We start from the raw sequence: 22,675 nt of genomic DNA on the forward strand, positions 1-22,675 counted from the left end.
CAGAGTTAAGGTTCCAGACTCGGGGGTCTCCCAGGGCCAGGTAAGTACAGTTGGTACACTCTCAGCGGCACAGGGGCAGTCGGGTGCAGAGTTAGTTAGTCCCAATGTTATCCAGTGAGAGGCAGGGGGCCTTCAGTTGGTGGCTGCTGGCAAGCAGGCCACGCGGCTGTGGGAGCTGGGCTCCTGGTCACTTGCTCAGGGCAAATGGGGAAGTAGTTTAAGACAAACGTTGCTCTGCCAGGGGCACTCAGGCTGCTGGGTGCTTTTGAGACGTCGGGTGCTCAATGGTTCTCTTGGATGGTCCGCCCACTAAAGACGCCAGAACTGGGCTGTCAGACCTCAACTCCTCAGCTGTACTTCCTCGATCATCTCCATTGGTTGGTGAACATTCTGGGAGCACTAGGGAATCACCTTCTCAGTTGGCAGTTGCCATCAGCTGCCCTACTGAATATCTATCTTTACCCTTCAGGAGTATACGTGGCAATGCAATGGAGCAGCCACCATAGACAACACCCCAATGAGAGGTGAACAGCAATAGGACTCTGGTGGCGAGCCCAATTCACTAACTAGACACATCGAATCCATAGTAGAACCTCGCTCAGAGCAGGAAAGTGTACACTCAGTCCTGATTAGCCTGAGTATGCTCAGGCTGATCTTAGATCAAAAGTTACTAGACCAACTCAACCAGAGAATGTACAGTCATACCGTCAAAGCCCTTGGGGCTGTGAAAACTCACACAAAGCCCATCCGCATCACTAGTACAGCACCAAAACCCTTGACTTCATTCCAGAATATATTTCTAGAGGGATCCAGGACGTCCTGAACAGGGGCAACATTCTTAGGCTATTTATTAAAATCAGTCCCAAAATTATCCGATCTACGATCAACGAACCTTACAGCGATTGCATTTGCGTGGACAGATGAATCTTCCAGAGGGGAAGCAACTAAGGCTACTAGGTCCTTGATTGAAATTGCTCAGAGTGCTGTTGGTATGGCCCATCTTTGAGAGGGAGGGGCAAAAAGACTGCCCCATGTTAAGATTCAGGATAACCCCCTACCTCTACTCTCCCCTTGCCAATAATGAGTGGGAGTCCAAGGGCACAAGACAACCCTCTCTGGGCTCCGGAGGGCAATGGGGGCCTTCTCCAAGAGAAACTACAGTCTTCAATGACCAACATGGACTGGCAAGACAAAACTAAAGCATTGAATGGGTATGTGGGTTGGGTTTTGAGAACAATCCACATCTCGTCTCATGACTGATGACAGAGCTTGGGTCAGAGGTTGCTTGCTGAAACTAATTGCAGATCCTTTCACCTATCCTTCTGGAACATTAATGGTCCGTCCACAAAATTCCAAGAGTATGTGTGAACATTCAACATAACGTACCTGAAGGAGACCTGGCTTGTTGAACCTGCCCACATTCAAGGGTTCATGAATTTCTCTATCCCAGCTGTAAAAGAGGCTTAAATGGCCACCTCTATGGTAGTTTGGTACTATACATCTCTATAGCAAGCACAGCCTCAGTCACAGCTTTGGATGTCAAATCTCCCGCACTCAATGCAATCAAGATCTCCATCTTAAACAACAAAGCAGATTTCGACTTGCTTTCTCATTATTGTTTATGTTCACAAAAAAAGGAAGTTAAGAGCCACCAGGCAATTGGTGCAAGAACTCCTGAGGATAATTTTGAAGGAGGGCACCTCATCTCGTGGTTTCTTGGGGATATTAATTGACATTTATTGAGCTCCTCCTCGAGCGACATTGTGCTGTCTCAATCCTCACTCTGGCCTTGAGCACATTCACGGCCTTAAATAGAACTGTTAGTCAGCGGCTAGATGATCTTGAGCACCTCATCTAAAGGACTTTGAATGGCAGGTTTATATGGGACAACCCACAGGCTGCCATATTTCATTCTACTAAAACGAGTTCAACTATGGATTGCACTTTTGTACATGTACGATCATACCAACTTGGCGATAGAGGTGACAGCGACTACCTACAATTGGAGGTGGCTTCCTTAGCTGGCCACCTGTTTTAAGTCAAACTCTGGAAGCAGTGAATATCACATATACCATAAACTACAAACTAATCAAGTTCTTACAGTCTGTCATCTAGGATCTGGCTCTGGTTGCAGCTGACATTTTACAATGATCAAGTGCACAAACCTGAGACGCTGTGTCCATGTGGGAGAGCGTTACTAAAATATTTCGGCCTGCGTTTGCAACACCAGCCAAGATAAGACCTGCTCAAACAGTCTTTTTTGGTAAAAGGCAAACGTAGCACAACTCAAACTGCTCAAAAAGGTGGTAAGCAAATCCCTCAGCTCTCTCCGGAACAGACCAGGGGATGCCAATGACCATGCAGTACTAAAGCAACAGAAAACTCAGCTAAAAATACAGAGTGGGCCATCAAAAGAGCCCAAGACTATCTCTGGGACAAACTGTTCTGGAACATAAAACACAATGACCGTGTCTGGTTCTGGGCTACTGTCAACAAACTACTTCGTGTCAGGGGCAACCTGAGCAAAATTTCCAACAGAACACTTCTTTCGCCCACAGACCGGAAATGCCACACAGGTCACCCAGGGAGCTGTAAACTTTACTCAGCCCACAGTACAATATATGGTTGACTCAGACATAATTAAGCGAAAGCTAGTTAAAGGGTGACTGGAAGGTGCCTTGGGTCCAAATGACATCCCCCAGCAGTCTTCAAGTGGGTCTCTGCTTTTTGGGCTGAAACTTTGGCTCTGTTTTTTTTCACAAATCAGGAGTCTCTGCACATTGCTTTCCTTATGGAGGAGCTCGATAATTTCACCTGTATTTAAGAACAGTGATACTTTGGCAACATGTTATCGATTAGTGGCCCTTATTGACATTGAGGCAACATTCTCTGCAAGTACTTTGCTCAAAGAATTGCCAACCTAGCCTTTGAGCAACTCCATCATTCTGTGTAATCAGACAGGTTTCTCAAATACATCTGCACAACAACTACCATATTGGCAATCGCTGTTCTAATGTATGCAGCTAAAAGTGCTAAAATGCCTTTGCACCTCTGTTTTATAGATTACAAGGCAGCCTTTGGCCTTGTTGACTGCGGGAAGATTTGTAACAAGGTGACAAATCAAAACATCCCTCATGCCCTGTTGGACATTCTTATCCTGCTCCACAAGGACACATCGGTGCAGGTCAAGCTGGGCGCAGGAATTACATTCTATAGTTATTTCAACAGGTCATGGCTTGAAGCAGGGGTGTGTCCTTGCACAGACTCGCTTTTCATGGCTTACCTGACATAACTGGCTTACCTGACATAACGGCTGCAAACTTGCAACACACTTGCTCCAAAAATAGGGGGCATGGAAATTTCCAGCTTTTTGTACTCTGATGATGTAGTCCCGGTCAGTCATACTCTGGTTGGGCTGAAACTGCTGCTCAATGCCACAATGAACTACTCTACAGAAAATGGCCTGACACTCTACCTTGGAAAAGAGCCCCAACATAGTTCTGGGGAGGCACTTGGATTGAAAACACAGTTAAGAGTACACATAGTTAGGGGTTAATATTGATAAAAATGGCTCCTTCTCTGCCCAGAAAAGAACGGTCAAGAGGGCTTGGTGTTGGCTATCCCACTTAAAAATCTTAGAAGAAAATTGGCAGGCCCTTCACTGGCACTCTTTCTACTGGTAGTACAAGCTAAGCATCAAAAGAAAAGAACTGGGTAAAGTGTGCACCACCCTAGAGAACAATAATACAATTATGCAATCTGATAGTCACCATCAGGTAATATATTAAATACATTCAATAATACAGGACAGGAAAAAATAGTCAAAATTCTTCAGAGTTTGAGAATCTTCTTTTCTTTTTATTCTTCAATTCATCAAAAATGAAAACACACGTGTTTCGTAAGTACTAAATAAGTACTACAACTTTCTCAAGGCTGTAACATAAGATGAAAACAAGTATAAATATAAAGTTATAAGTATAAATACATATAAGCATGTCTAGAAGACAAGTGAAGAGGTGATGAGATCCAAAAAGGGAGAGCAAAAAATGAATAATATAGAAAAAAAGGAGAGAAGCACCAGACCCAAGAGGAAGAGAACGTGCGAATTTTTTTTTTTTCCTGACTTAATCTGTCTTTTATCTACATACCATTCTATTCCCCTTCTTGCTTTCTTTCACAATTTGTCAGTTGTCTTGTTCAGTTTTCTTTACATTCATGTGACCACTTTCAATCTGGTTTTCATCCTGCACACTGAGTGTAAAATCATGAATCGGTAATCACTAATTCCTATTAACTCATTTTTGTTCAGTTATGTGACTCTGCTCTGGATTCATTCTTTTCCCTCTAATTATTTGTACTGTGTTTCATTGCCCAGCTACCACCCTGTTTTGATCTGTCCTTGGTGCAAGTCCTTCAGCTTGTTGACACTTGTTTAACTTTATGAAATCTTCTCTTTTAAAAAATGTTGACTTTGTGAATTATTTTTCCTGATCTTTATTTATTAGTCTTGAAGGCACTGCTGCAATTGCTACTGTAAATCCTTGAAGGCAAATTCTCTTGTTTACTTTACTGTGTGATGTTTTTCCCCCAAACCCTTCTATATTCCTTCCCCCACTATCAATTCTGCTGTTCTGTCTTTTTTATAACCCCTTTTTCATTATCTTTACCTAATATTTTATTTATTAAAATAAGTGGGAGGAACAAGAGGAGAGAAGTGAAAAATGGGAATTCAAGAGAAAATGTCGAATACAAAGGGAGATGAAGCATAGCTGAAGCAGACATGATGGAATAAAACATGAATAAGGTGTTTTGCTGACTCAATAGTTATAAATTGAATAAGTATGAAGATTGAAAAATACAGATGGAAGTAGAGAGAGGCATGGGATGAAGACAGAGACTTGGTATGCAAAGAATGCAAATGAAGGAAGAAAATAGTATTGGAAACATTGAAGAAAGAAGTCGTGAATGAGCAAAGAGGATCATTGCCTTGAAAGATTAACTTGAAAATCCACTGTAGTGCCTTCAAGTAGATCTTTCAGAATCTGAAAGGAGTCCGCACTTTATCTTGTGTTGATTCAGCACCATGTTGTACAGGTCAAACGGCTTTAGCCTTTTAAGCTATTAATATTGAGCTCCTAGATCCTGAGGTTCAGCTTGATTTAGAAGGTTTTAGGTAGGCTCCCACAGATTTTCTTCTAAAAAAGACTGAAGATGATTTCGGGCTGAACGACTAAATGGTAATATTTACAGACAGAAATATGTACAAATGTTTTGGTTTTTAAATTCTTGTGTTGCATTCTGTCACCTTTGCATGCTTACGTTCATATGCTATTCTTTTGTGCAGTATGCCAACATGTTTTCTCTTTCAGAAAAGACTATTCCAGTCAGAAGTCATCTCATGGAGCTGGGTTTAACTGCTGCAAAATTTTCTCGGAAACTTGGCAATGTTGGCCTTGCCACAAGGTTACTTGCTCAGTGCAGTGAAGTTCAATTGGGGCACGCTACCACAGCTCAGGATTTAGTCAATCATTTTAAAAAAATGTCCATACAAGATCAAGTAGATGAAAAATGGGGTCCTGAACTAGACATTGAAAAATCAAAGTTACTATACTCTGCAGGTAAGTGGAAGTTTTCTGCACATCATATACATTATTTTTAAGCGTTACTAAAAGTAGTTTGGGTAATGCTTGTATATTATTGTACATGTTTTTGTTAATAAGTATACGTTTGCAGCCGCTTATGCCTTAGTCTACTACTAATCACCCAATGGAAGTTCATTGCGATTTCATTTTTACACTTACGAAACCAAGTAATACTTTCATATATATTGTAACCAAATCCATTAACGAGCTTAATCCTTCATGTTGTGCAGGTCAGTCCACCCATGCCATGGAAATGCTGAGTTCCTGTGCCATATCCTTTTGCAAATCAGCCAAAGCAGAGGATGCAGTGGCAAAATCTATCTTGACACTCGCAAAATGGATTCAGGCTGATTGGAAAGAAATTTCTAGCCAACTGAAGCTGGTTTATAGAGCACGACAACAACCGAATCCTAATGGACTCTCGACTTTGGCTAAAAACATACACACCTTGATTGACCTACCACCTGTTAATACAATGGAAGAAGACTATCCGCGAATCGAGAGCGAATCTACAGGTAAAATTAACATTCAGTGATTGCCAAATATTTTTTTTTTAAGTACTATTGCTTAAAAGTCCTGACAAAAGCGTACCCTTCTTTGCTTGAACATGTACTGAAGGTCAGGTTTCTACACCAATTAAAAAGAAAAGCACAGTTTAAATCGCTTCTATAAAGCAGCTGCTACTTCAGGATTCGAAAAACTAGGATTAATTTTCTGTTCGCTATTAGATATTTATCCACAGATCACCACAAACTGAACAGTCTCTCTGCATGTGTATCAATTCAATCTTTATAGTAGTGCATTTCCCAGTGTCTCAATGTTGACACTGTTGTCCTGGATTTGGAACATGGGACCCACATTTTAAATATCCTTCTCTTTACATGAATTCATCCTCTTAGCTAGAAAGGTTTGATGACTTTGAAAGATGTCTTGGTGGATTAGTAGTACTGTGAGTAAGAGGGTGGCATCATTACAAATAGTAAGATTTTAGATGAGCGGTTAGAGTTTGAGAGGTTTTTTTCTGGAGTGAGGATCCTCTTATGAGCGCCTAAAATGTTAAATCAGGATGAGTTTTCCACCATCTCTGAAATGCTTATTGTCCCTGATTTACCACAGTGTTCCTCAAACATTTGGGTGCTCTTTCAGAGGAGTCTGTCTCAAAAACAATCATGCTAAATCTTTAAACTCTCAAATTCATCAGTTTTGTTTCAAAGTGAATCCTAACAAGCATTTGTAGCCTACACTGTTAAAGTCTAGGTTTTCATTGTTGAGATTGCTGTTTAGATAGGGAAGACATTCAGTTAGATGAAACCTTATACGGAAAAAAAACCAATGGTGGAGGGGCAGAATGGTCTTCTAGTAACAATTGTTGGTACCAGCAGATAGTTATATTTTAGTAACAGCTCCTTTAGACTTCATGATCCATTGCATCATGAATTCAGTGTAGTATGTACAGTATTGATGCAAGTTCCGTTTTTTACCTGGCACAGCTATCATTATTTATTAGTTAGGAAGAGATTGATACACCAGGGAGTGCTTCAGAGTGCAGAAAATGATTTTGCTCACACATTCGTAATGAAATTGCCTCTTGTCCCCCAGCTGCCTCCTCCCCTATCCAAGAAGCTCTATGACTGAGGTTGTGTCAAAAGGTAGCTATAGAGAATGTTACAGTGAAAAAAGGAACAAAGGTCCCGACTTTTTTATCCCCCCAAAAAAAGTTGTTGGCGATCTATTATAAACTTGGAGTTTCTTAATAATGTCTAAAAGAAATTATTATTGTTACTCTCCGTGTTGCAAGCTCATCCAGAAAGGGCTAGGTCAGTCTCTAAGGACCTGCAGGAAACAGAATTTATTTTTTCCTGTCCAAGCAGGTCACAGACAGTATCTAAAAAGACAGCATTCTCAACTAGGCATGCTGCGTAGAATAAAAAATGGAGGGTTACTTAGCATCCAAAGACATATTAACGGAAAGGTTTGTAAAACTAAAAACACTATGCAGTCCAATGCATGTCTTCTGTCCATGTGCTCACGAGACTTGAATGGGAACAATGTCAGAGTCGCCGGCACAGCTAACATTTTTATATTGATTGGTAGTCCAACAGAAATACCTGTAATGAGAAAATGCCAGATAAAATGTGCAACTGTATATTCACTGTAGTACCCTGGCCAATTAATCTCTTTGCAATGATTACGGCCATTACTTTGCTTTTGCATGGTTCAGAAACAATATGGTTTTGTTACTTCTCCCCATAGTCCTGGATTTAATTTCAGATTGGTAAAGGGTCAGTGTTAATATAGTATCCAAAAGAATATCCATAAGAGGCATGGATTATTTTGGTACTTTAGCCTGGACTTCAGTCTGGGTAGTCTATGCTTTCCAGGTATTCTTACACAGAGGAGACCCAGCCTGATGAGTAGCTTAACTCAGCGAATATTTCCCATCTGAAAGAGACTGTTAGTTATAGATTCCTTACCTTAGAATTACCCCCAGGTGTCAGACTAAATCCAGAGAATTTTTTTCTTGGCAGTACCCCCTGCTCGTTGGTAGGTGGTGTCAGTCGACTCCACGTCTGTCGTTGGCGTCGTGGTTGCCGGGATGATATCGCGGTGCCTACTTAGATGTCGCCCCTGCGCGCTGACGTCAGTTCTTTTTTTTTCTGCGGCAGCCTAGCACAGATCCGTAGAGAGGAAAAGAGGGATACTGAGGGTTGTCTACATCTTGATGGTTTCTCCTCATACTTTGTCCCAGCAACCCTCTCCTCTAGTGGACGGACAAAGGGTGGTCTTATAACCTTAGTAGGACTGGAGCACAAGTGTGCAATAGAGGTTTTAATGTCGAAAGCTATGACCTCCTAGGGTACCCTTTTAACATTCCCCAACAAGCGTAGACTGCTTCTTACCAATTTTTACAGCACTGTCACATCAAGAGAGCAGTCAGATGTAATCGCCAGTTTTAAAGCATTTATTGATGACTTCTACCTAACTGAACCACCTTTTACTATAATCATGGTTGCCGGGGATTTTAACTTGCACCCCATCATGTACAGCGACCACTGATTCTGACTCTGAAGGCTCATTTGAACCGCAGGTGCATTATACACATTCCCGCCTAGGTGACGCCGCAAATAGCCTTGGTTCAGAGTTTAACTTAACCAACGTAATGGTTAGCACTAGGGATTCCCATTATGAGAGAACACCTTCATTTAAGGTGGGGCGGGACGGGGGGACACTGTTATTGAGTTATATTTTTGTTTCTAGTTGCTTTTCCCTGCAATTTTAGATTTTAAGGTTTTAAGTCATCCCCTGAGTGATCATAACTCAGTTACAGCACTAATTCACTGGGATAATAAATCACAAGGCCCAATATCCTTATATAAATAGCCCTTGATCCCGACGGATCAGGGTCGAAGGGTGAGGTGGGCCACTATCGATCCAGGGGGTTTTGTCCAACAGCTGATCTTCTTGTGTCAAACAGAATTCTATATACGTTTGTCCTGAGAAGAGTCACCGCAGAGCATTCTGGCGTAAAACCTGTAGGTTTATTAAATCCGCGCTTTCTAAAACTGCCACATATCTGGGCTTGCAAGCAAAAAAATGGTTTGACAACCAGTGCTCCAAATCCGGCAAGGATCTTTGGAACCTTCTGCAGCTAAGCAGACGTCAGGAAGGCCAGGACTGCCTTTAGAACTGTTTGCATGGAACGTAAGGCTCCACTTAAAGAGGAGATATGGGGAAAGTTACTAATTGCCAGTAGGCAACGAGATAGCTCTGCTTTTCGGAGCATCATTAATTCTCCTCTTTTTAGTAACGACCATCTCCCCAACCAGGCCTGCACCATTCCGCCCCAGGCCTGGATCGACCATTTTGCGGCTAGCTATAACCTAGATGCTGCAGCTTCCAGACCTCTCCCATTAACCTGGTCAAACTCGATAATAATCGTCCCAGTTTTTAAAAAGGGCAATAGATCAGACCCTGCATGTTTTAGGCCCATCTCCCTCTTAGACTCAGAGGTGAAGATCATTGGTCGGATTTAATTAAACCGCATAGCTGATTCGGCCAAGAACAGAGGCTTTTTAACTGACCTGCAATATGGGTTTTGTCTTTGACGGGGGGGGGGGCTATAGAGCAAACTTTGAACCTTTACTTATTAACATGTAAATACACGAAGGTTAAAAAGGGGGCAGTCCAACTGGCCTTTATGGACCTTGGCTCTGCCTTTGACGGAGTCAACCGCTACAAGCTCTGGTCTCTGATGGAACAGATGAATGTAGATCAGTTTTAATAAGATTCCTTTGTGATTTGCACTCTGACCTTTCAGCCAGCGTCAGGTTTGGCCCCAATGGGGAGTGCACAGAGTACTTTAAATTGCATTGCATGGTGCGGCAAGGTTATATTTTAGGCCCTTTCTTATTTTTTTCTGATATCTATCACATGGAGCAAGCCTTGACAGTACCAGGTGTTGACATTCCTAAAGCAGGCGGTCATCTTCTTCCCACTTGCTCTATGCTGATGACATTGTTTTAATTGCCCGTACAGCTAAAAGCTTACAAAAACGTCTTATTCTTTTTTATTACTTTCATGAGCTGTCTTGGCCCTTTAAAGCTCTGGAACTCGATTTGGTTAAAGGTGGAACTTAGTTTTAGCAGATTAATTCTGCAGGACTGTTTAAAATTAGAAAAATCCTCCCTGATCCCGTGGCTGAATATGTGGCAGGTAACCTATGGGTCCTAGGGTGATCCGAGCTGTATGATGATCCCTCTGTTTTAACTCGCTCTGTGGGCAAAAAGGCCGTAACAGCGCTGAGGGAAAAGCTGGCATCAGAGCATGTTTGCTATTTGGTGGGGACTTTAAAACATGTACCAGTTTGACTAGGATAACTTGTATGCACATTTTTAACAATATTTTCTGTCTTTTATGATTTTATTTGTAAAATCGAATTCTGTAGCAGGGGATCTCTGTGTATAGTCATAATCTAGTGAATAGTCCCGCCCATGTGCGTGGACCCCGGCAATCAAAAATAATCTCTTAAGTTGTCAAAAAAATGCAGAACTGCAAAGACACTTAAGAGAGAATTTAAAGACAAATAATGCAGCCTATATCCACAGGCTACACTGTCCAGTACTTCAACTAGAAATTCCACCAAAAAAACCACACACACATCACAGCCTGCCCAGTTTCTTTCATAGAGAAACTTGCCTCTACCAGTAAAAGCCTCTGGAATGATAGAGAGGAAGGCATGGACAGACAAGCCCCATAGGCTGCCATTATGTGGCTTAAATAGGATACTGTGCCTTTAAGAGAACTTTCCAGAACTTCTCCCAGAATGCACAGCAGGTCCCTCTTACTTTCAGTTCTTTTTGAAGGCATAACACGCCAGACCTGTAGAATTCCTTACATGAATATCTTTCTCCACCGGGGAGGAGAGAGGGCGCTTATGACTATAACAGAGATACCCCTACTACAGAACTGGAGTTACAGGACAGAAACTACTCCTTCTGTAGTAGGGGATCTCTGTGTATAGTCATAATCTAGTGAATAGAATGGCAAGCCCATCCCACACCAAAGCGGCGGTGGAGAGAAGAAAATTAACACCACTACTGTGCGAACAGATTTCGCAGCGAAGCCTGCCCAACCTGAGCGTCTGCCCTGGCATCAGTGTCCAGACAGTAATGCTTAGCAAAGGTATGGACCGACTTCCAAGTGGCCGCCTTGCAGATTTCTGCAATTGGAACGTTACGGAGCAAAGCAGTCGTGGCAGCTTTGCCCCTGGTGGAATGAGCCTTAGGTTTACCCCCTAAGGTCTTATTAACTGTATGCAGGACACAATCCACCTAGAGATGGACTGCTTAGAGGTAGCAAGACCCGTCCATAATTGATAAACAATTGGTCCGACCTACGAATATCTTTGGTTTTATCCAGATAAAATTTCAGCACCCTCCTAACATCCAGGGAATGTAGAGACCTTTCCGCCAGAGATGAAGGGTTCTGAAAAAACGTAGGCAAAGTTATGGTCTGGTTGACATGAAAATCAGAAATAACCTTGGGAAGAAATTTAGGGTGAGTACGCATAACAACCCTAGCAGCATGAAATACAGTATACGGTTCTTGGCAACACAACGCCTGAATTTCACTCACCCTGCGGGCCGATGTAATGGGCACGAGGAACGCCGCCTTCCAGGATAGGTGCTGCAACAAAGCCTTATGAATAGGTTCAAAAGGCTCCTTCGTCAATCTGGACAGCACCACATTCAATTCCCATGAAGGCGAATGGAGCCTGACAGGAGGGAATACTTTCTTCAAGCCTTCCAGAAAATCTTTGATCACAGGGATCTGGAAGAAGGAAGTCTGTGAAGGGCATTTCCTGTAGGCAGTCAATGCAGCGAGATGAACCTTAATGGAATGAACATTAAGTCCAGACTGCGCCAAATGTAGAAGGTAAGGAAGGATGACATCTTCCTTGCAAGTCGTTGGGTCATTGTTCTTGGACTTAAACCAGATACAGAACCTTTTCCACTTGTAGGCATAGGAAGTCCGAGTGGAAGGTCTCTTAGACTCCTTCAGTATGTCCATGCAATCTTCGGGCAGATTCAAATGGCCATATTGCACTATCTCAGGAGCCATGACGCCAAACTCAAAGACGAGAGGTTGGGGTGCAACATCTGCCCCCCGAACTTCATGAGAAGGTCCGGCCTGCACGGCAGCCGTATGTGAGGAAGGAGAGACCGGTGAAGCAGGTTCGTGAACCACGACTGCCTGGGCCATTCCGGAGCAATGAGTATCATCTGCGCCCTGGACTGGGCCAGCTTGATGAGTACCGCTGGAATCAGGGGAATGGGTGGAAAAGCGTACAGAAACGTTCGACCAGTTGATCCATAGCGCATTCCCCAGCGTCCCCTGCTGGTAGTACCTGTAGGCGAAGTCTCGGCATTTGCTGTTTTCGGCGGTGGCGAACAGATCTACGTCTGGAGTCCCCCACCTTGCGAAGACTTCTCCTAGTACTTCGTCGTTTATGACCCATTCGAGGTTTTCCTGAATCAGTCTGCTCAGTGCGTCCGCCTGAACATTCTGCACACCTGGCAGATGGGTAACCATTATCGTCAGTCCTCTGGCCAGAAGCCAGTGCCAGATCGTCTGCGCCTCCTGCGACAGTGCGCTCAATCTCGAACCCCCCTGCTTGTTGAGGTAATACATCGGGGTCGTATTGTCAGTCTGTACAAGCAGAGAGTTGGTCTGAAAGGATGGATAAAAGGCCTTCAGTGTCAAGTGAACAGCTCTGAGTTCCAGGAAATTGATGTGATACGTGGCCTCCATCGGGGACCACGTTCCTTGAATCTGTAAGTCTCCGGAGTGCGCCCCCCAACTGTGGAGAGAAGCATCCGTCACAATAGTCTGCGTGGGAATGTCCTTGTGGAAGGGAACCCCTCTGAGGAGATTCTCCGCTGAACGCCACCACTTCAGAGACTGAAGAGCATGCAGAGACAGTCGTATCTTGTCGTCCCAAGATCCTTTCCTCTGATCCCACTGGTCCTCCAAGCACTCTTGCAACGGTCTCATGTGCAGTTGTGCGTGTGGCGTTGGGAAGATACAAGAGGCCATCGATCCCAGTAGAGAAGACACCATCCTCACTGTTGTAGATGGAGTGGTCATAAGAGCCTGAGCCTTCCGAAGGAGTGATAATCGTCGCTCCTCCGAAGGAGACACGCTTGCTGATCGCGTATTGATGGAGGCTCCCAAGTACTGTATGCATTAGACCGGAGTCGGGACAGACTTGGACATGTTGATGTGCAACCCCAGCTTGTTCAAGAGAACGCACGTCTTCTGGAAGTGTGCTCGAGCTTCCGAGAAGGAGGAGGCCTTGATCAACCAATCGTCCAGGTACGGGTAGACAAACAACTTGTTCTTCCTCAGGTGTGCTGCTACCACCGCCATGCACTTCGAGAATGTTCTCGGTGCAGACTTCAGTCTGAATGGGAGTACTGTGTATTGATAATGATTGGCGCCGACTTGGAACCGCAGGAACTTCCTGTGTTTGTGTGCAATGGGCACATGGAAGTACGCATCCTGTAGGTCTACATCACATAGCCAGTCTCCCTGCTGCAACTGAGGATAAATCTGATGCAACGACAGAATGCAAACCTTTTCCCTGCGAATCCATTTGTTTGCCTGCCGCAAGTCCAGAATGGGCCTGAACTCGTTCTTGTCCTTCTTGCGAACCAGGAAGAACCGTGAGTACAGACCTCTTCCTCTCCGAGACTGAGGTAGGTCTTATATCGCCTTTTTCCTTAACAGGATATCTGCCTCCGCCTGGAGCTCGCGCAGCTGAAACTGCGAGCTGACCGGTGGAATTGCTGGAGGCGGGCTGGTGAACCGAAGACTGTATCCATTGCAAACAATATTCAGCTCCCACTTGTCCTGAGGAATTTTTCTCCACTCTGCTAGAAAAAATTGAACGCTCCCCCCCCCCCCACCGGAGTGTGTAACGGATGCAGGGGAAGTAAGCACTCAGGGCCTAGACCCGCCCGGGCCTTGGTCGCTGGTGCCGACTGTTGGCCGCCTCTGCCTTTCTGGAACAGCCTTCGGAACTGCTGCTGTTGTTGCTGCTGCTGTCCCGAAGCTTGGCCACGCCCTTTGCCCTGTCCACCGAAACGTCTCTGGAACGGGCGGTACGATTTCTTTGTCTCCTTGGGCTTTTCCAGACCCACAGCCGTGAGTGTTTCGGCCTCTGCCTTCATGCGGGCCATTTCGTCATCCGCATGTTTTCCAAACAGGGTTTTGCCAGAGAATGGTAGATTGGCAACCCTTTGTTGTGCGTCAGGTTTCGGCGACGTGAGGCGGAGCCAGGCGTGTCGTCGCTGGTTAATCCCATGGCAGAAGCCATGCGCCGTCAAGAGGGAAGAATCGGCTGCAGCACTGATGACCTGATTCGCCACCAGCATCCACTCATTTAACACCTCCTGGAAATCTTCTCTCTTGTCACGAGGCGGTGTTCTACAAACTGCTGGAGGGATTCTCAGAGGGCACGGTCATAGCGCCCCAATAAGGCCGTGGCCGACGTCCCACAAACCTTCCTCCCAGCCGAATCCAGCCATCTAGATTCTTTATCTGGTGGGACTGTGGATGACGGAGTGGTGGCATGCTGTTTACGAGCCACTGTCACTATCACAAAGTCTGGAGGGGGTTCCACTCTTAGAAAAGCCGGATCAGAATCGGGAGCCCGGTATTTTTTCTGTAGTCTCGAGGGGGCCGCCTTAGTCACCGCCGGGGTGAGAAAAAGGTCCATGGCCGGATCCTCGAAGCCCGGTACCAGTGGCAATAATGGACGAGACAGATGTTTCTGGTGCAGCGTCTCGAAGATTACCGATGTCTTGGGCGTGGGCACCGTCAAGGAGATGCCCAATTTTGCTGCACCTCTTAACAGGACATCGTGAAAGGACACCAGATCGTCAACCGGTGACACCCTTGTCTCCGGTGATTCGGACAAAGTCGGAGAGTAGTCCCTGGGCCCTGAGGACCTCGTATGGGAACTAGACCTGGGCCTCCTGTGGCGTCGTCTCGACCGCATGGATGACCTGTTACGCGATCGTTCCCTCCTCCTGGAACGAGAACGCGATCTCCCAGTACGTGGGAGCTCCGCAGGTTTCCGTGGAGGCGTCTTCCGTGGCCTATCCTGGGGTTTCGGTTTACGCGTCCCCTTAGGCGGTGTAGGAAGTGGAGGCAGTGACACCGACCTTGGCGGAGGAACAGGAGGTATCTCCGACCGAGGCGCGGGCCCATGAGGCGAAAGCGGTGGTGGTGGTTGTCCTGAGGGAGGAAGTGGTGGAAGCGGAGGGTTGATGGGAGGATCCTCCTTAGGTACAGGAGGAGGGGGCGACTTCGGCCGAGGTGGTCTATAAACCACCAAGTACACTGAGCCCGGTGACTTCTTCGGGGGAGGGGACTGCGAACCAGCCCCTCCAGTAGGTGATCGCCGTCTCCGGCGCCCTCCACCAGACCCAGCTTGACTTCTGGCGCCAGAACTCCTCCTGCGCCGCTTAGGAGAGTTGGAACAACTCCGAACCGCCGATCTCATTTTCCTCGACGCTGAGCGTCGCTTTTCCGGCGTCGAACGCCGCCTCCGCGACTCCGGTGTCGAACGCCTCCTCCGCGTCGTCAAACGCTTCTTCCTCTACGCCGAACACCGCCTCCGCGACGTCGACCGTTCATTCCTCGACGATGAGCGTCGTCTCCTTGACGCCGACCACTTTCTTGAGGTCCTCGACGTCTAGGATCCCCTCGACGCCGACCGTCTTCTCGACGGCGATCGGCGGTGTCGCCTCGACGGCGAGCGCCGACGCCTGTCGCTCCTTCTTCGACGCCGATAGCTCGACGCTGACGACGAAGAAGCAGTCGATGGTGGTCTCGACGGCGGCCTACCCAGGCCCTTCGACGCCGATCATTCACGCCGTCTCGACCCGGAGCCCCGGGGAGATGGGTCACACACAATTGTCATCGCTCTCGATGTCGCCGTCGATGCAATCGACGCCGACTGAGACCGGGACCGTTTGCTTGGCTTCCTGCCTCTGGGGAGCCCCCCAGAGGCCTCAGCATAGGCAGAGGGAGCCTTCCCAGCCTGCACAGACCCACCTGCAGCCTGCAGTCTTCTCTCCTCTAGGCCTCAAAGCCTAATCTTCAGCCTTTCCCTCAGGGTCCTTGCTGAAAGGTTCTGGCAGATGTCACAGTCTTCAGGGACATGTGCTTCAGGGAGACAGATAATACAGACGTCGTGTGGATCAGTCGTGGACTTCTTCCTTCCACATGCTGGGCACTTGTCGAAAAGAGCAGGCATTTTAGAGCCCTAAAAAGCCTGAACAAATACACAGGAGTGAAGGGAAACACCAAGTACAGCAACTGAAAACACTTTTAACCAAAAAGTGCACAAAAATCCAATAAACCCTTGAAAAAGGGAGAGCTCAATGCACCAGGGTCCTGTTAGCAGGAGCCGGAAAAAAGAACTGAAAGTAAGAGGGGCCTGCTGTGCATTCTGGGATACTGGGAGAAGTTCTAGCAAGTTCTCATAAAGGCACAGTATCCTATTTAAGCCACATAATGGCAGCCTATGGGGCTTTCTGTCCATGACTTCCTCTCTATCATTCCAGAGGCTTTTACTGGTAGAGGCAAGTTTCTCTATGAAAGAAACTGGGCAGGCTGTGATGTGTGTGTGGTTTTTTGGTGGAATTTCTAGTTGAAGTACTGGACAGTGTAGCCTGTGGATATAGGCTGCATTATTTGTCTTAAAATTCTCTCTTAAGTGTCTTTGCAGTTCTGCATTTTTTTTGACAACTTAAGAGATTATTTTTGATTGCCGGGGTCCACGCACATGGGCGGGACTATTCACTAGATTATGACTATAACAGAGATACCCCTACTACAGAACTGGAGTTACAGGACAGAAACTACTCCTACTGAACTTTGACGATGATGATCTGGAGAGAGCTTGGCCCGTAGTCACTTTTTGACTAAACTTTTTTGGACTTTTGTCAACTTCTTTTTTCAAGTCAATGACTCCTTGTGCGCGAGGGATATGCCATGTTCAGGCCGGCTTCAAGCCCTGCGCGGTCTATTGAACGCTGATGTCTGTGACGGACCCGCACCTCCTGTGCCTCTGGTACCTGGAGCGAGACCACGATCCATGAATCCAAAGTCTTTACAGAAGAGGTCCCGAAAGCTTCTGGAGGCCCAGCAGTCTGCTCCGTGTTGCTCCCGCACCCGGTCTCGCTCGAGGTAAGTCGAAGCACAAGAAGACTGTGAAGGAGCACCGTCGCTCTTCGCCTTCTCGGACGGCATCGCACGCGGCTCCGCTGACGTCACTGAATTCATAATAGGACCCTGTTGGCGTGATGACATCAGTTCCGCCCTTTTTTCCGTGCCCTCGAGGCACACGGACGGATCGACAACAATTTATATACACAGTGTCAGATGCTACAATGCATGTATGGGCAAGTAATGCAAAGGTGAGTTTTGAGCTCCGTAGAAGCAAAGAGAGAATTGAACTAGATGTGCATATTGCTACACATTATTCTTCTATATTAGAACCTGTTTATCACAGTGTAACACGAACAAAGAGTTCCCTTCCAGAAAGGTGAAGTAAGTAAATCATTACAAATGGTCAAACTATGATAATAAAATCAAGACATTTATTATGCATTTGTATGGGAACTATGCAAGGTGAAAACAATAGCCAACAGATAAGAAATAACACTGAAGGTCCACAGTTTTTTTTCTAGGCATCTTTGTGAGTCTACATTACTTCCTAACTGAGCAGCCACAGGGCCATCATTAGGATGAATCTAATTGAGTGAGCATCTGAAGCAATAACTTTGTGTTTAGAAATCCAGAATAATAACTAAGAAGTAGACTGAAAAAAGGTAGTTCAGCACATACCTCATCTGCTAAGAGATATAACCTTAGTTTTGGGAAGAAAGCTACTTGAAGTGGTCACTAAAGAATCCAAAGCAGGACAGTGAACATGAAACATAAAACAAATTTGCAGCTTCCTTCACATGGCACAGTAGATTTGCACAGCAGAGAGGCACGACCGACCATAATCGTCTCAGTGAAAGTGTTAGAAATGGGATCCCTGGCTGGCCAGGGCTTGCGCCAAAGTCAGTCAGAGACCACCACTCCTAAGTCAGGGCAAGGGAGTTACACAAACAACAACAAACTTAGGGGTCTAAATTGAGGATTCAACCGTAGTCCTCTACTCTTCAAAACCTTGTCAATCGTACAGAGGTATGAATGCAGTATGCTAACAAACCAGATCACCAGATGTGAAGAACCAGTAACGTGAGTCCCCCCTGGTGTAGGATTCCCATCAACGGTCTTGTGATGATCAATATTATCATTTGGTAGTCCTAATCGGGTATTGTGTCTCTAGATCATTGAGACCGGCATACCCCGAAAACCAGATAAGGGGTAGCGACCCACAATCACTTGGTACTACCACATGTTGTTGATGTGGTGGGAAGTGCAGTGTAAACATATAATAAGTGGTGATTTTAAAAAAGGATAGGGAGCTCAACCCAGAAAACTTTAATAATTGTTTGCCCCTTCCTTGCTAAAAACAAGAACAGTGAAATATCGTCACCGCAGTACATACAAATAGCTGCGGGGAGACCAACATGTTTCAGCCACTCAGGGATTAGTCCTTCGGCTTTCGTCAGGGTCTCTGTTCTATACCAATACTACTGCATCAGTCGTGAATAAGGTGTGAAAAAATATATGAAAAAAACACACAAGTGAAAAACCAACAAAGGATACAATTTTCCTTCAGTTGCTTAAACTCCTCTCTTCGGCACCTGGTTGAATATGTACTATTTAGGGAGGACAAACGTACAGGAAAAACACAATCTATTACCCTGGTCTGTAAGCAGCATAATAACTTCTTTAACAACAATGTATATACCAGCTTATTTACTCACCCAGTGTGTCCGGGGAGTGGACCTCACCTCTTCCTGGACCTGGCTCAGGATATGTGAGACCCCGCTCTACAATAACAAAAACCGACTACGTTAACTAATTCTGTTAACTTTGCGCTACATATTTGTAATGATGTGAACCCTTGTTTACTTCAGCCTGTAGTTTGCAGGGAGATGGAGGGCAGGTGTGTTGTGAACTTATCGATGGGGGCCATTTGACTCCATATACAGGATACCTTAGATTACGTAGACATAAACACTACCAGAGTAGCTACATGTTTGGTTGCCCGGTATGTGTAGCTGACGTAGTCGGTTTTTGTTATTGTAGAGCGGGGTCTCACATATCCTGAGCCAGGTCCAGGAAGAGGTGAGGTCCACTCCCCGGACACACTGGGTGAGTAAATAAGCTGGTATATACATTGTTGTTAAAGAAGTTATTATGCTGCTTACAGACCAGGGTAATAGATTGTGTTTTTCCTGTACGTTTGTCCTCCCTAAATAGTACATATTCAACCAGGTGCCGAAGAGAGGAGTTTAAGCAACTGAAGGAAAATTGTATCCTTTGTTGGTTTTTCACTTGTGTGTTTTTTTCATATATTTTTTCACACCTTATTCACGACTGATGCAGTAGTATTGGTATAGAACAGAGACCCTGACGAAAGCCGAAGGACTAATCCCTGAGTGGCTGAAACATGTTGGTCTCCCCGCAGCTATTTGTATGTACTGCGGTGACGATATTTCACTGTTCTTGTTTTTAGCAAGGAAGGGGCAAACAATTATTAAAGTTTTCTGGGTTGAGCTCCCTATCCTTTTTTAAAATCACCACTTATTATATTTTTACACTGCACTTCCCACCACATCAACAACATGTGGTAGTACCAAGTGATTGTGGGTCGCTACCCCTTATCTGGTTTTCGGGGTATGCCGGTCTCAATGATCTAGAGACACAATTCCCGATTAGGACTACCAAATGATAATATTGATCATCACAAGACCGTTGATGGGAATCCTACACCAGGGGGGACTCACGTTACTGGTTCTTCACATCTGGTGATCTGGTTTGTTAGCATACTGCATTCATACCTCTGTACTATTGACAAGGTTTTGAAGAGTAGAGGACTACGGTTGAATCCTCAATTTAGACCCCTAAGTTTGTTGTTGTTTGTTGATTCCTTTGGGGGATAATACTTAGGCTTGGTCGTTAAACATCCCTCTAGCCCTGCACTAACTCGTATTTTTTCAAGGGAGTTACACGCCAAGATAACCCCTGCTCACCCTCTAGGTAACGTGGCGCAAGCAGCAAGGGTAAACTTGGAGGCTATTTAGGTTAAGTGGTTGCGCGCGCACTAAGGAACAACACTCAAGGCCCACCACAAAGGAAACTCCACACAAGGTTATATATGAAAATAGCTTTTGTATTTTACCAAAACAAATTAGATAAGAACACACACTTTACAATGTGCCAACAGGCACGGGCAGAATTTACAGGGGATATGTACAAGACAGGGCCACATGGACCACTGTCACGAATAGGCACTTTTAGAACTTAGAATACAACACTTGTAGGCCCAGAACTTAGAACATAGAGCCTTCCGTCCTGGTTGCGCGGGATAATGCGAGGGATCTCCTTAGTAGGCTTGAGCTGGCGTCCGGCTAGCTACAAGCGTCTGTCTGGGGCGACCAATGTGTGCGGCTCAGAGGAGGAAGGGGAGGCAGGATGCGGGCGGCCCAGCGAAGCTGCGCGGCTCAGGGGAGAGCGGCTCGGCTTGGACTAGCGGCCGGGCACGAGCTGCCGAGGGAAGTGACCGAGGCACCCTTCAGCGAGGCCCCAGGGGTCCAGGGAGATCAGACAAGTCCCAGCAATTTGTCAGGGAAGGCACAATAGAGTCCACTGGTCCTGGGACTCTGGTCAGGGGGTTAGCTCAGTATCAAGCCCTTGGAGATAGTTAAACACCAAATAATCATGTAGCACACAACAAGTAACTACTGGTAACAGGTAAGTACCACCTACGCAACCCTAACCACCCTAGGACAATATCACGCAGGGAACCAGGACCTCACTAGCACCACCTGTACTCGGAGAAAAACAACCACCTAAGTATAACAATACCTCTAGGGGTATAAGCACATTACACATGATGCCTACAAACACATTCAGAGGTGTAGGGAAGGAAAACACATGATGCAGAACCTACGTTCAGCGGTGTAAGGAACAAGGCACATGATGCATCTACAACATATTCAGAGGTGCAGCCAAGAACACTTCGCAGAAATCACATTAACACAGAACTTACATCAAAAGTCCAGGGTCCAGGTTGCGCCCCTGCGCCAAAACCTAAACGTGGCAGCTGCCCACAAAGTGCTGGGCAGCTGTAAAGCAATGATGAGCCAAAGTTGGAGCCTTGTGGGCTCAAGAACAATGGTGGGGAGAAACACAGCGTGGGAGCCTCGGGATCTGACCACCTGACTGTGTCCCTCAAGAGTCTCTCAGGGCTCGCAAAACCAATAGAATGGCACTTAAGAGCTTCAGCACTCTAAAACAATATGGGCGGTGAGCCTCTCGGGCTCAAAAGACAACTGGAGCCCAAGAGCCTCTCAGGGCTCGAAGAACAAATGACTGGCACCTGAGCCTCTCTGGGCTCGTAAATCAACTGCGGGCGTGGAGCCTTGTGGGCTTGAAGACAGAAATACCCCTGAGCCTCTCGGGCTCTCAAGAAAACGAGAATGCCCCCTAAGATCGTGGGAGCGGTGGGGTCCCTCACGGGGGACCCAGGAATAACTGGAGAGCCTCTCGTGGCTCTAAGCAAAGAAAATGGGCCGGTCGTTGGGGCCTCGGGGCCCTGGCACAAGGACTCACAATGACAATGGCCCCCCCCGGGTGGAGCCTCTCTGGGCTCAAGACCAAGTAATGCCCCCAGAGCCTCGGGGGCTCTTCGACACCTAGGCTCTACACGTGGGAGCCTCTCGTGATGGTGGAGCCTCTCTGGGCCCTCGCACAAATGTGCCCGTGCCTCGCACTTCTCAGCCACCACTCCCCCCCCGGTCTCCACTCACCGGGTCTCCTGGTCAGACGGCTGGCAGCAAGGCTCTCTTCTCGGCAGCACAGGGCTCTCCCTCACTCCTGGAAGTCCCGGGGAAGGTGCCGGCTGCAGGACTCTTCTTCTTTCCCTCTCTTTCTGGGCTGCGGGGGCGGGACTTCTGGCCGGGCCGCGCTGCAATTGGCCGGACGGCCAACCACTTCCGGGTCGTCGCGGGCAGCGAGGCGGCCCGGCTGGGCATCGTAGGCGGGGGTTAAACTCACCGAGGGGTAGGCTCTCTCTAGTGAATTCGTAACCGGGGCAAACAGCGGCAAACTGAAGACGGCAATGAGTGGGGTGTCACCCACGCCGCTCGGCCATCACACGGGGTGTCAAATGCCGCGTGGGCACCGGCCGAAGCACATGGAGCGCTCCCAAGCGCTTAGCGACAATGCAGCGCTTCAGGCGCTATAGGTGAAAGAAAAGCGCTCCCAGGCGCTAGAATAGCAAATAAAGCGCTCCCAGCGCTACCAGACAAGATAAAGCGTTTCCAGGCGCTTCA

At 46.5% G+C, this 22,675-nt stretch overlaps 1 protein-coding gene across 1 annotated transcript in view; it reads left to right on the top strand.

The window, feature by feature from the left end:
• The window catches only part of SMG1 (SMG1 nonsense mediated mRNA decay associated PI3K related kinase), a 1,828,328-nt gene that overhangs the window by 819,890 nt on the left and 985,763 nt on the right, over positions 1–22,675 (top strand). Inside the window, exons 30-31 of the mRNA XM_086940872.1 lie at positions 5,370–5,618; positions 5,873–6,157. Coding sequence (XP_086796998.1) covers positions 5,370–5,618; positions 5,873–6,157 — 534 coding nt within the window. The remainder of the gene's footprint in view (positions 1–5,369; positions 5,619–5,872; positions 6,158–22,675) is intronic.

This window comes from Lissotriton vulgaris, chromosome 10 (genome assembly GCF_964263255.1).
Source record: "Lissotriton vulgaris chromosome 10, aLisVul1.2, whole genome shotgun sequence".
Lineage (NCBI taxonomy): Eukaryota > Metazoa > Chordata > Amphibia > Caudata > Salamandridae > Lissotriton > Lissotriton vulgaris.